This window comes from Canis lupus, chromosome 23, assembly GCF_048164855.1.
Source record: "Canis lupus baileyi chromosome 23, mCanLup2.hap1, whole genome shotgun sequence".
Lineage (NCBI taxonomy): Eukaryota > Metazoa > Chordata > Mammalia > Carnivora > Canidae > Canis > Canis lupus.
In genome coordinates this window covers 43,955,223-43,968,475 of record NC_132860.1, presented here as the reverse complement: position 1 = coordinate 43,968,475, position 13,253 = coordinate 43,955,223, and the positions used below count along the sequence as shown (strand labels likewise).

The 13,253-nt window shown below is 37.3% G+C and overlaps 1 protein-coding gene across 2 annotated transcripts in view; it reads right to left on the bottom strand.

Annotated features, from left to right (window-relative positions):
- The window catches only part of FAT3 (FAT atypical cadherin 3), a 652,630-nt gene that overhangs the window by 100,730 nt on the left and 538,647 nt on the right, over nucleotides 1-13,253 (bottom strand). For both annotated transcript variants that reach the window (XM_072794993.1, XM_072794994.1), the window contains exon 8: nucleotides 793-1,068. In XM_072794993.1, the coding sequence (XP_072651094.1) occupies nucleotides 793-1,068 (276 nt within the window). The remainder of the gene's footprint in view (nucleotides 1-792; nucleotides 1,069-13,253) is intronic.

Genomic DNA, 13,253 nt, shown 5'->3' with positions numbered 1-13,253 from the left:
TTCAGCTGCAAGGAAACTGGTAGCATCTTACTGTGTTTTAAAGGCAATCAGTACACAAGATTTAGTCTGTGTCTTAAGGAAGTCGGGGGTGTTGTTGAGCAGTGGCTGTGCAATTGCTCACAGGGTTCTTGGGTGGTCAAAGTGATGGGTTTTAGGCCATAAACTAATCAAGGGTGTTTCTTATTAATCCCTACTTCCCAATTATGTAAACTAGGAAAACTCCACTTTAAAATTAAAGCAACTTCCACATAATTTGGAGGTCCCACAAACCCAAGTTTGGACTGAACTAGCACTCTCTACAGGCTTCGGTGATCTGTTTTGCATGGCAGTATTTACTACTGGGTCCAGTGCCAGTGCCGTAAGTAATAAATAAGTTCTCTAAATGCTTCCAAGGGTTGAGCACTGCATAGATTGATCACCCTTGCAATTAACTTCTCAAGGAACTTCTTTTCAACTTTTCCACAGAATCTTCTGGATGCGAACCAATATCATCGCTTGGAAGATTTACCAAAACGCGACCTGTTCCTCCCCTCCCAAGTCAGCCTGTCAGCAGGCACTGTCTGCAGAATTCACCTACTATTTCAGTTTGGCAAAAATATCGGGTCTCTGAGGAACAATAGCAATTTTCCTTGTTGAAATAAAAAAGGCAGAAACAAAGGCGACCCTGCTGTGAGAAGACCAAATTTACTACTACTTACAAAATTTAAGTGCCCTATACTTCTGAAGACCAAGAAATGTGTCTTGAATGGTCACTGACTGTGTTAGGAGAGCAAATTAGCAGTCTGGTCCTACCATGATGTTGAGGATGTGCTTGTCCTGGGCCTCATGGTCCAGCCTCTCTGCAGTGTAGAGCACGCCGGTGCTGGGGTCGATCCGGAATTTCCTCATGCTGACAGAGTCAATGCTACTGTGGACAGTGTAGGTCAGCTTGTGCTTCTCGTCTCTATCTGTGGCTTCTATCTGCAATATCTCTGTATCTGGAAGCACGTCCTCAGAGATTGTGACATCGTAATTCAGCTGAGAGAATTCTGGGCCATTATCATTATTATCCAGCACTTTGATAAATACCTATAGTTAAAAGAAGACAAGAGTGATGACTAATGCCAATTCACTCATTGCTAATAAAGAGGCCCCCTCCCCCTCTCTTCCCTCCGCGTCCTTGGAGCCCAGCTTCTAGGAGCTATCTCAATATGTAGGAAGATCTCAAATGAAAACACTATAATTAGAAGCTGACAATAAACCAGTAGTTCACATTAGCAGGAACATAAACTATGAGCTAATCAATATTCTCACCATTAATTGAACAGCTGAGACAGCCCCCTGGGGGTGATAATTCCACAGGACTATTTGAGGCGCAATGTAAGAGATCACAAGGTGACCTTAGTTTGTTAAGTTTCTATTATCTTAAGTTCCCTTATGAGCTCCTTAAAGTGGATGCAACATGGAAGCAGTGACGGGGTGGGAAGAGTAACAAAGAGGCAGAGGAAGGGGAGGCAGGAACAGAGAGGTGACATCTTCAGAGCAATCAGAGCTCAACTGCAGGGTCCCCACACAGTGGCTCTCCTTCAGATGGGAGATGTCTAGTGAAGAACATGGTACTGGTGATGGCTAAAATATGAGGTTCTCAAGTTGTTTTATAAGGCATTTTCTTATACAAAAATTTGGGCAGATTATAAATAAATAATAGTAACCAAATAACTCAGTCATAGTTTAATGAACCCTCACATATTCAGAACTCAGCTTTGATGGTGATCAATTTATAGCTAATCTTGTTTTATATATGTAGTCATTCACCCCCATCTGCTCACACCCATTTTACTTTGAAGCACATCCCATAATTTCAGTATGTATCTCTAAAAGACAGGGACTCTTACAATAAACACACGCTACCATTATTGCACCCAAACAAAGAAAACAATAATTCCTTAATATTAAATATTCAGGGTGTTCATATTTCTGTAATTTTTTAGCATGCTATGTATTATAAAAAGAAACATATTTTAAAAAATCACGACATGCAAATAAGGTCTAAACATTACATTTTGTTGTTATATCCTTTAATTATTAAAGGATGTTGTTACATCCTTTTAATTCACAGGTTTTCCTTCTGTCTCCTTTTATTTCCTTGCAACTTTTATTTTGTAGCTGGTGGTGGTAAACAAACTGTTACCATTTTCTCTTTAGGTGCCACAGCCAGAATTTTGCTTGTTGCTTCCCCTCGGTTTTGTTCTCTATGTCGTTCTGTTCCCTGTATTTTTTATAAACTGGTAGTTTGAACTAGGAGACTTGATAAGATTCACATTAAATTTCCTTCTTTCTTCCTCTTTTTTTTTTTTAAACAGAAAAAAAAATTCTAATGGATGAGACAGTATATTTCCATCTGGATATAGATAATATCTAGTTCTCACTCTTGTTATGTAGTATTAGCAACCACTGATGATCATTACATAGATAACATTTATTCATTAAAAATGTAAAAATGGTAACATTTTAATTCTGATTTATTCCTCATTTGTTAGCTAGAAAAGTCCTAAAAAGAAACTTCTCTCTAATTTTTGGTTACTCTGGAAGACAATTTATTCTTATGACTTTACTAAAGTCATAATAAATACTTAATTCTTTCCTTTTGTTTACCATTTCAAAATAATGAGTTGGTTCTTCAGCTCCTCCTAAAGTGACCAATGGAGTATTTTTTTTTCCAAGCATTAGTATGAGATCATGAATTTCATCACAGCTGATATGTTTCTGTCCATTGTAGTTACTATACCTACTGATGCACAAATGGCCCTTCCTTGGCCAGTGGGAGTCTCTTCAAGTTGGCTTTTGAGATCTTTTGACATAATCCTAGTAGTCTTTGATAGCTTCTTTGCTTTCTAATAATTACTACTGGTGATTTTTTTCCAGGGTCACCTTGTACATTTTCTGACCCAGTCTTGTATTATCTATTTCTCTGTCCAAAAAGCATTGATTTCTTTTTATGTTAGAAATGGTGCTAGGAATGGTCATTGCTATTGGATTTGCTATTGTGTTTAATTTTTTTTCAGTGGACAGAGTCAGCAAAGGTTTTTTTGTTCTTAGTAATCATTTCTGAGTTCACACTGACACTTCCAATTCAAAATTAGGGCATCATGGTCTTTACTTAATCTCAATCTTTTTATACCTATATCCCATGCTGAAACCCCACGCTGAAATTTCTCATGCTCAATGACATCATCACAATTATTCACTGTTTTATATGAAATACATGGACACAAGTCTCAGAATTACAATATAATATTGGTATTATAATTATATCACAACTCTGATCATCCAAAAGCAATTTAATATTATTTTTAGTTCTTTCAGTCCTCGAGATTTATCCCACTAGGGATATTCAGTCTCATAAGTATATTTAAAGTTTTTTTAAAAGATTTTATTTATTTATTCATGAGAATATACAGAGAGGAGAGAGAGAGAGAGGCAGAGAACACAGGCAGAGGGAGAAGCAGGCTCCATGCAGGGAGCTCAACATGGGACTCGATCGCAGGTCTCCAGATCACACCCTGGGCTGAAGGTGGTGCTAAACCACTGAGCCACCTGGGCTGCCCCAGTATATGTAAAGTTACATTAGAGTTTTGTATGTAGATATGTAAGTTCATTTGCTTCTCTTTACTTACAAATTTTATTTAATTAATTAATTTATTTTTATTTTTAAAAGATTTTATTTATTTATTTATTCATGAGAGATACAGAGAGAGGCAGAGACATAGGCAGAGGGAGAAGCAGGCTCCCTGGGACCCTGGGATCACGCCCTGAGCCAAAGATAGATGCTCAACTGCTGAGGCACAAAGGTGTCCCTACTTACAAATTTTAAACTTGTTTTAATATTTAATTTTGTTTTACATTATATATAAAAGTACCATTTTCAAGTTTACAAAAAAAGTATGAGAGAAAGGGTGAGAGGGCAGGGGCAGAGGGAGAGAGAATCTCAAGCAGACTCTGCACTGAGTGTGGAGCCTAATACTGGGCTCCATCTCATGACCCTGAGATCATGACCTCAGCCCAAACCAGGAGTTCAGTGCTTAACCAACTGTGCCACCCAGGTGCCACCAGGTAACGATTTTTTAAAGATTAATGTTATATTGTATCCATCTCTTTTTAAAAAATATTTTATTGATTTATTCATTAGAGACACAGAGAGAGAAAGGCAGAGACACAGGCAGAGGGAGAAGCAGGCTCCATGCAGGCAGCCCGATGTGGGACTCGATCCCATCCTGAACTGAAGGCAGATGCTTAGCTGCTGAGCCACCCTGGCATCTCCCACCTCTTTTGTTAATATAAGCACACTGTATACATTTTCCCCTGCCCCCTGATATGCCATGTCACTTAACAGCATATCAATGATTCTCAGTTGAGGATGAGGGGATAAATATCCTAAGGGGATATTTAGCAATATCTGGAGATACTATTCATTGTCACAGCTGTGAGTTGGGGTATTCTTGGAATCTAATGGGTAGGGGGCAAGGATGCTGTTAAACATTCTACAATGCACAGGATTGTCTCTCAGTACAAAGAACTATCTGACCCAAAATGTCAATAGTGTCACTTGTTGAGAAACTCTGCATTATCATATTCTGAAGACCAATCCACAACAGTATAGAGATACTCTTCCAACGGGTAGATGGATTACAGTTAATTCAACCATTCCTCTCTTGATGTTCATGTAAGATGTTTCTAATTTTCACTCTTAGAAAGAATGTGCAAAGATGAACCTCGTGCTCATCTTTTTATATTTTTGCTACCATATATTTAGGTCCCTAGAATTGTGAGTTCTGGATCAAAGGATAAGTGCTTATATAGTTTTGTTAGTGATTTCCATATTCCTCTTCCCAAAAGTTTTATTAATTTGTATTCCTATAGCAATATATAAGAATGACTGTCTCTCACAGTTTTGCCAACAGAGTATGCACTCAAACTTTTGTATTTTTTGCCAATCTGATAGATAAAAAAATTTCAGTGTACTTGTAATTTGCCTTTCTCTTATTATGAGTAAGGATGAGCATCTTTTCATATGTTTAAGAGTCATTTGCATTTCTTTTTCTGTGAAAATTATTTATATCAGCTCATTCTTTTATGGATTAGATGGCCTTTTCCTTCTTTATTTTTGGAAGCATGGTGATAAAATTGCAAATATGTTTTCAATTTTGTCATTTAACTATTTTGCTATGGTGAGTTTTTTTTTTTTTTTTTTTTTTTTTTTTTTTTTGCCATGCAAAAGCTTTTATTTTTATTTTCATGGAATTGAATACATCAATCTTTTTGGTATTGTTTCTGGACCCTAAGTCAGAGTTTAGAACATTTTCTACACTTCCAGGTTATAGGTGAATACATTCACTCAATTTTTTAAAAAATAGCACTTACATGTTTCCTTTTCTTACATTTATATCTCTACTCCATTTAATGTTTCCTATATTATGTGAGGAATGGATCCAGTTTTATTTTTTCCACGTGGCTTTCCATTTATTTTAATACTACTTTTTATACGACAATATATTCCCCACTGATTCAAGGGGCTATTTTTATTGTATGCTAAGTTTCCATATGCAAATGGTTTATTTCTAGATTTTTCTATTGTATTCCATTGGTTCGTCTTTTCATATGCCAACATAAAAATATTTTTTTTCATAAAAATATTTTAATTACAAAAGCATTACAACATGTCTTAATTAGAAAAGTCAGGCCTTTTCTTTGTTCTTTTTAAGGGTTTTCCAGGCTATGTTTGCTTGTTGTTCTTCAAAATGAACTTTATAATCAACTGCTATAGTACCTGACAAAAAATTGATAGCAATTTAAATTGCATTATGATAAAAGTATAGGTCAACCATAGGAGAACTGATCTTTTGTGATGGAGTCTTCCTATCCAAGGATATAGTTTGTCTTTTTTCATTTGTTTAGATCTACAGTTTCATTTTTCAGGGATTTTTTAGTTTTCCTCAAATAGGTTTTTTTTTTTTTTTTTTTTAAGATTTATTTATTTACTTGACAGAGGGAGAGAGCAATGGGAGGGGCAGAGGGAGAGGGAGAAAATCTCCAGCCAACAGTACTTGTAAGTCATGCCTGAATGAAGCTCATCGAATACACATATTTTCTCTGTAAGGCACATCATGTCCTTCTTGCACTTGGGAACACGAGATTGCACTTCATTACTTCATTTTGGGGTCTTTCAAACAGTGAGATTACCAACAAAGAACACAAAAATGCAAAAAAACCTAGCACTTAATGGATTGCAAAAAGGACACTTGTATATAGCATAAGACAAGAAGGCAGAGTGTCATCTTGTTAAATAGCAGCAGGGAAAATATTTTGCTGCTCTGTGCATGTCCAGAAATGACCACAAGGGTCTGAGAAGATTGATTTTGGGATTACAGATAAATTTCAGAGATCATCAATGTATAGCCAGCATCTAGCCCAGGGCTGGACACTTCGCAGGCACTCAATAAATGTCATAGTTAAATATTTAGTATTTTGATAGACAAAGTTTAGACAGAGGTAATACCACATATTTTATTCTCTTCAGCCATGATTCAGGTAAAATGATGATTATAAAGAAGGTGATGACCATCATAATATTAATAGTATAATTTAACAATAACAAAAATGACAACAAGAAAACTCTTAAACATAGTAGTAATAATAGTAGCAGCAACTAAATCAATGATTATGTATTTCTTTATATTTTTATAGTACTTAAAAAAAGTTTTTATTTTTGTGAGTTTTTTTGAATTTGGGGACCATATTAATTATTAAAAGCACCTGAGGGTGCCTGTGTGGCTCAGTCGGTTGTGTCCGACTCTTGATTTTGGCTGGTCGTGGGATTCAGCTCTCTGTCTGGCTCCAAGCTGGGCATGGAACCTGCTTGAGAGTCTCTCTCTGCCCCTCTGCTGCCATGCAAGCACTCTCTTGCACTAAAAAAGAAAAGAAAAGAAAAGAAAGGCACCCAAACTCATATCCAAAATGTGCAAACTCCAGGGAGTGCATGTTGAGGAATTAACATTTGTTTTACCTTTTTCTTTATAAATTTTATAATGCAAATTGCTTTATCTATTTGCATTGGCTAATACTTCTAGCACAATGTTAAATAGTAGTGAAGATGGTGACCTCCTTGTCTTATCACTGACTAATGAGAAAGCTTTTACCAATTCTCCATTACATAATATGCAGGCATTTGGCTGCATTCTAGAAAATTATTTACTTTTAAAAATAAATGTGGTCAGACCATGGCTCTTCTTATAAATAGCTGCACTGTCACTCACTTTGGTTGCACAGGTGCTTTTCAGAGGAAGAGAAAAGGGCAGTGTTATGACCTCTGTGCTAGGAAGACCTGCCCAAAGAGTGAGTCTCACATGGAAATAAGATTTGGCTGGAGTTTATGGTAAAAAAAAAAGGGAGGGCTGAGAAGTGTGCCTGTGAGTTTTAGGTATTGTTTTTCATCTTCATTGTATTTGGAAGGTCGTGCTAGATTCTTTGATTGCCAATTCTTTCCTTTAAAAAGTTCAAGTTAACTTAGTCAAGATGCTAAAATATTTGTGTTCACAGAAGCAGCTATATTAACGGGATAAAAAAAGCCTTTCCAGCCAGCAAGGCTGCCCTGACCTTCGGGAAGTTTCAAAGTTGATGTGCTCCTGAAAAGCTTGCCTCTTTCTGCTTGCTTTGTCTTGAGCCTAATCTACAGTCAGAACAAGTGTTTCTCTGTAAAAGACTTCCTTTTCCTCATTTGCTTTTTTATTTCCCACAGTTGGGGCCATTTGTGAGCTCCTGAACTAACAAACAAAGCAAAGTAACTCTCAAAGATGTTGTGCTCAAAATGGTAATTGAAAGGCCCAAAGAAGTACAATGGAATCAAAGCAGGAGGAAACCTGAATGTAGGAAGTCTCTTCAGAGCTGGATTCAATGCTGCCCACCACAAACACTTTGGGTTTTGCAGGCTCATCTAAGCTAAGTATGGGTAGATGCCAAGCTTGGCTTTACAAAGGCTCATGGAATGAACTGTCCATGGGGCGAGTTATAGAGTAAGGCCTCTGTCTTTTATTAGAACCAATTAAATCCTAAATTACTGAAACTGTGTTCTGCCTCTGTTGGCATTTCGAAACCAATACTTAAAACATTCTACATGATTTCAATAGTAATGCCCCCTGTATTCTCTCCAAGCTTACAAATTTTGTTTTTGAATATATAAGTAGAAAAATCATGTTGGTTTGTTTATTTAACAATTTATAAATCCACATCATATTCATTTCTTAAGCTTTATGGTCTCCAGGGTATCAATGGGAAAAATGAGAATATGAGAAGTTAAGGGGGGGGCGGTGCCCAAAGTTCCAATGGCAAGGCCAGTTTAAATTAGTTCATATAGAGCCTAACTCTACACTCATTCCATTCTACCATTTCCATGTGTACTTAAATTATATACACATTTATTATAAATGCACCTAACATGTATATGAACAGTTATGCATGCAAATATTATATGTCTTGCTATACAGAAATCCTAACTGACACAAGAGATAATTGATATGACCATTCTCATTCTGGGAACCTTAATCATAGGATCATTCTAAATAGAAAGTTCCCTGCTGCCTTTAAAATTGGAATCCATTTTCAAAAGCTGATTTACTTGTAAGTTGTTAGACAAAAATCAATGACATTCAGTGAAGTTTTATTGTCATTATTTTTTTACTAGAAAGTTTCACCTTAGAGTTGGCTTTCTGCCTTATTTGATCTCTACAATTCTATAGAGATTGTACTACTATTCTATTCTATAGAATTGTACTACTTCTAGCCTTTTCCCAACGTAAATGTACAAGGAAGCTTGTGGCTACTTCCTTTTTCACCTACTAAGAGGGAGATGATGCTAAAGAAGACAAAGGAAGTATCTCTTGGGAGTTCCTGCATCCAGGGAATCATGGAGCAGCTTCGGCAAAAGTAATTCATTTAAAAAGTAATTCAATTTAAAGCAGGAGCAAGATGGAGAGAAAGGATAAGAAAAAGTCTAAATCCTCAAGATAAAGTCTGCATTTTGAGGAAGGAGACCAGCAAGGAACTCCCAACGCATTGCTTAGAGACAAAAGAAGAATGGAATCCTCAAGGCTGTGAAGAGCAAGGCTACCCTGAGGAATGCTGGTCCCAGACCTCTCAGCCCCCTTGAAAACACACTCTTTGGCAGAAAACCTCTGCGGCTAATTAACTCAATTAACTGCTTTTGTGGGGCTGAAGAAATTTGGAGTTTATCTGAAAGATTTTTAATATAAGGTTTGGCTGTGGAGCATACAAATACAAGCTGTTTTTCCTATATTTATAAAGCAAAGCAAGACTTGAATAAGAAAAGCATATTAAAATCACCAAAGTACATGTCACAAGTCCTTGAATCAAACCAATGTAATTTTTAGATTATTATTTGGGCATGAATATCTCTGCTGTCTTTCATGAATAACTATGAAAGATGCACACACAATATTTTATAGTTATCAGGTTTATTATTCCAATTTAAGTTGAGGATGAGACTAATAATAAAAGCTGCATGTGTCCAGCACATCACACAACTCAAGATATCTCAAAAGATCTTATTTTAGGGGTGCCCGGGTGGCTCATTTGGTTAAGTGTCTGCCTTTGGCTCGGGTCACGATCCCAGGGTCCTGGGATGGAGCCCACCTTGGACTCCCTGGTGAGAAGTCTGCTTCTCCCACTTCTTCTGCCCCTCCCATTGCTTGTGCTCTCTCTCTCTCTCAAATAAATAAATAAAATGTTTTAAAAAGTAAAAAAAAAAAAAAGACCTGATTTTATTCTTATAACCCAAGAAGTATGGAAGGTATTATCCCCATTACATAGAAGAAATTGAGTCTCACAGAGACAGAGCCACCTGCAACTGGTTAAGTGCTGACTTAAACTTGGGTCACCTGATTCAAGGTCAGTGCTCCTTCCCTTAAAGCAAATGCTTCCCCTAATGAATCATATATTTTGTATATACAGATGTGTAAGGGAAACTTTCAGAGATAGCTGATTTTGAGAAGAAAAAAGTGGGTTTGGACCTCTTTACTTGTGTACACCTAGGGTGGTCACCCAACCAATCTGTGTGCTGGTTCCTCACCAGAAAAATGAGTATAATGATAATATTTGATTTAACTATTCACGGTAAGTTGCTGGGAATGAATGAAACTTAAGAAAGAAGCTTGGTTAAGTCTCACTATGCAAATATCAGGCATTATGTATTATTATATCTTTCCATCCATTGATCCTTTGGAAGAGCCATGCTCTAAATTTACTTACACTTGCTACGAAGACACAATAGCTCATATAGGTTTGATAGATACATGGGGAAAGTTGTTAAACCTTTTAATTTCTCATCCTTGGTAAAGTGTGTCCCTGTGGCCCATAAACTCATCAGGCTGAGCAGAGGCAATGAGGGGATGGGGTATTTTGCTCTCTCCTCTGCATGTATGGCTGGCTATGAGACATTCTAACAACCATAGGTGGCACTGTGTCCCCCAGGAAGCAATCTTAAAAAGTGTCCCCCGCTCATAAGTAGTAGAGCCAAGTGAGTTTCTCTTCCTGCCTTAGAATAGGTAACAAAGATTTGTCCTTGCTTTTGAGAGGTGGCACAGTGCAGTGGTTAAGAGAGCAGCCTCTGGAATCCAGATACCTACGTCTGAAACCTGATCTACTCAAGCTACGTAATCTTGTTTTGCCTCAATTTCCTTTTCTGTAAAATGAAGATGACAACAGTTTCCTACTTCTAACATAACAAATTACCACAAACTTGGTTTAAAACAACACCCGTTGTTATCTCCTGTTAACTCCTGTAAGTCAGAAGTTTGGGTACAGTGCGGCTTACTTGAGTTAAGAGTCTCATGAAATCAAAGTCAAGGGGTCCGCGGGGATGTGTTCCTTTCTAGAAGTCAGCTCCAGGCTCATTCAGGTTGTTAACCAAATTTAGTTCCTCGAGTTTGGAGGCTTGAGGTCTCTGTTTCCTTGCAGGCTGACAACTGGAAGCCCTTTCAATACCTAAAGGCTACCTGCATTTCTTGCCACATCACCTCCTCCATACCTGACCTAGCAATGATGTTTCAAATCATCTCACATTTGAAATCTCTGAAATCCCCTTTTGGTGCATCTCTTCCTACTTTAGCTGGAGAAAGTCATCTGCTTAAGTGTTCATTTAGTACATCGGAATCTTTAGAACTTGAAATCCACAGAACCTTTTTATATTCTGTACGCATGCTAGGGAATCTCTGTAAGGAAAAGGATATTTATTTGCCGCCAGATATTGTAGCTCTGAGGCACAAGAATCCTACAAGTTGGGACAACAGAATAAAAATGAAGATGAAGGAAGGGTTTTCATGTATACACAGAGATCCCTGAGGCTCTGATTTATTTGACATTTGTGAAGTAAAATTCAACATGTTGTTTCTGGCTGATTTGAAGCCCTTGTCATAGATGTTTTATGATTCCAAAGGAACAAAGTAGAGAAAAGTTCCCAAAGGAAAACTGAACAGGTGTTTTTGGGCTACAAAACATTTATTTAGTTATATGGCGAAGGGTATCTCTTTGATGGTGGAATCATTAAGTTGCCTAGGGTTATGGAGTGGAGCATGCTTTAGTGATTTCTAAGAGAAATCTAGAATGCTTTCTCTCTCTCTCTTTTTTTTTTTTTTTACCAAAACATCTTTTTGTAAAAATGTTCTTGATACTGAATGCTTTGACTAATTGAGAGAGCCGCTTCTGTCTTTATTGTCAGAGGAGCTGTGGCAAATGTGAGCAGAGGCCTGGACTGACAGAGGCTGGGGGCAGGGTAGTATTCAGGCCCAAACACAGACTTAAGGACGGAGTTTTCCTGGTGGTAGTAATGGTGACACACAAGTTTAGACTTTGGAAATAGTTAATTCTTACTTCTTGAGAAGCACCTGTGGAGACACAGAGTGACTTGGCAGTTTTAGACAAGAAAATCTCCTGCTACCTTTCATTAATCTACTTAGCTTTGGCCTTGCCAAAGGAAAACTCCAACTTCACCCCAATTCTCTAACTCTTCCCATAGGCTCTGGAGAAAAGTCTAAGGTGCATTCATCTGAACTAAAATCAGCCAAAGTAGGACTTGAACAATGTGTCCATTGTCTTATAATATATGCTTCCAAGTTAACTTTTTTTTTAAATGTGTGCACATCAGTCATCTGGTTTTAAAACTGACTCACTGTGACCCTAGGCATCTAGCATAGCTCTTATCACATGGTATGAAACCAAGAAATACTTGTGGAATACATGCTGTGAAATGGCTTCTCATCTGGTCCTAATGAAACTCTAAAAGAAGAGTTTCATGGACTTTTTTTTTTTTCAGTTAATATGAATCAGTTGTGTGCTTTGAAGATCCAGCCTACCTGCCATGAAGGCCCTGCTGACTACAAACTACTATTTGTTCACTCACCCTAAACACATTTATTTTGTATCTTAAAACATTCAGGGCACAATGAATTACCATTTAATCCAACTGTTATAAAATCCTGGAGAAAGGTATGGAAATGAGTATGGTTCCATGCTTTATTTGTATTTTACTCAAATATGTCTTGTGTTTTTAAACGGTGCTAAAATGTTGAGGTTGGCTATACTAAGAAATGGCCAGTTCCAAGAGTAGAATGAGCAATAAAGACTTAGCAATCTTTCAGTGGGTTGCTTTGTATGTCTTTGGGGCTTGCTTTTAGATTGTGTGAGTCCCATTGGATCTCAACCATGGTGTCCTTTCCAGGAGTCTGTATTTTAGTCTTGAATATCCTCTGAAGCAGTACAGACTTAAGTAGGGAGTCTATATAACTTATTGTTCCAACTGGGGCAATGTTAAGAGTGAATGGGATAACTATTAATAGTTACACCAGTGCAACAGGTGTAAATGGGACTCTGTCGGGTAATTAGGGCTGTATAGTTATCCTAGGAAAAGACATGGGTTGAAGGATCAGGACTCATCACATCTGGCTGCTTTGTCTCATGCACATCATGTTCTGGGTTTCAGTGTATTTGAATGAAAAGAAAAAGGTAGAGTAAGTCAAGGTAAGAAGTAAAGTAGAAACAAACGCTAATGTTTCTTTAAAATTTCACCATTTTATGATTATGAACAGCCTCAAAGGAGAAAGTCTTACTGTATTTTTGAAACCGTTTCAAACTAAGAGGCAGCACGTGAAACAATCTTCCTCCTTTTTAAAACTACATAGTTACAAGAGCTTACATCACCTCTCAAA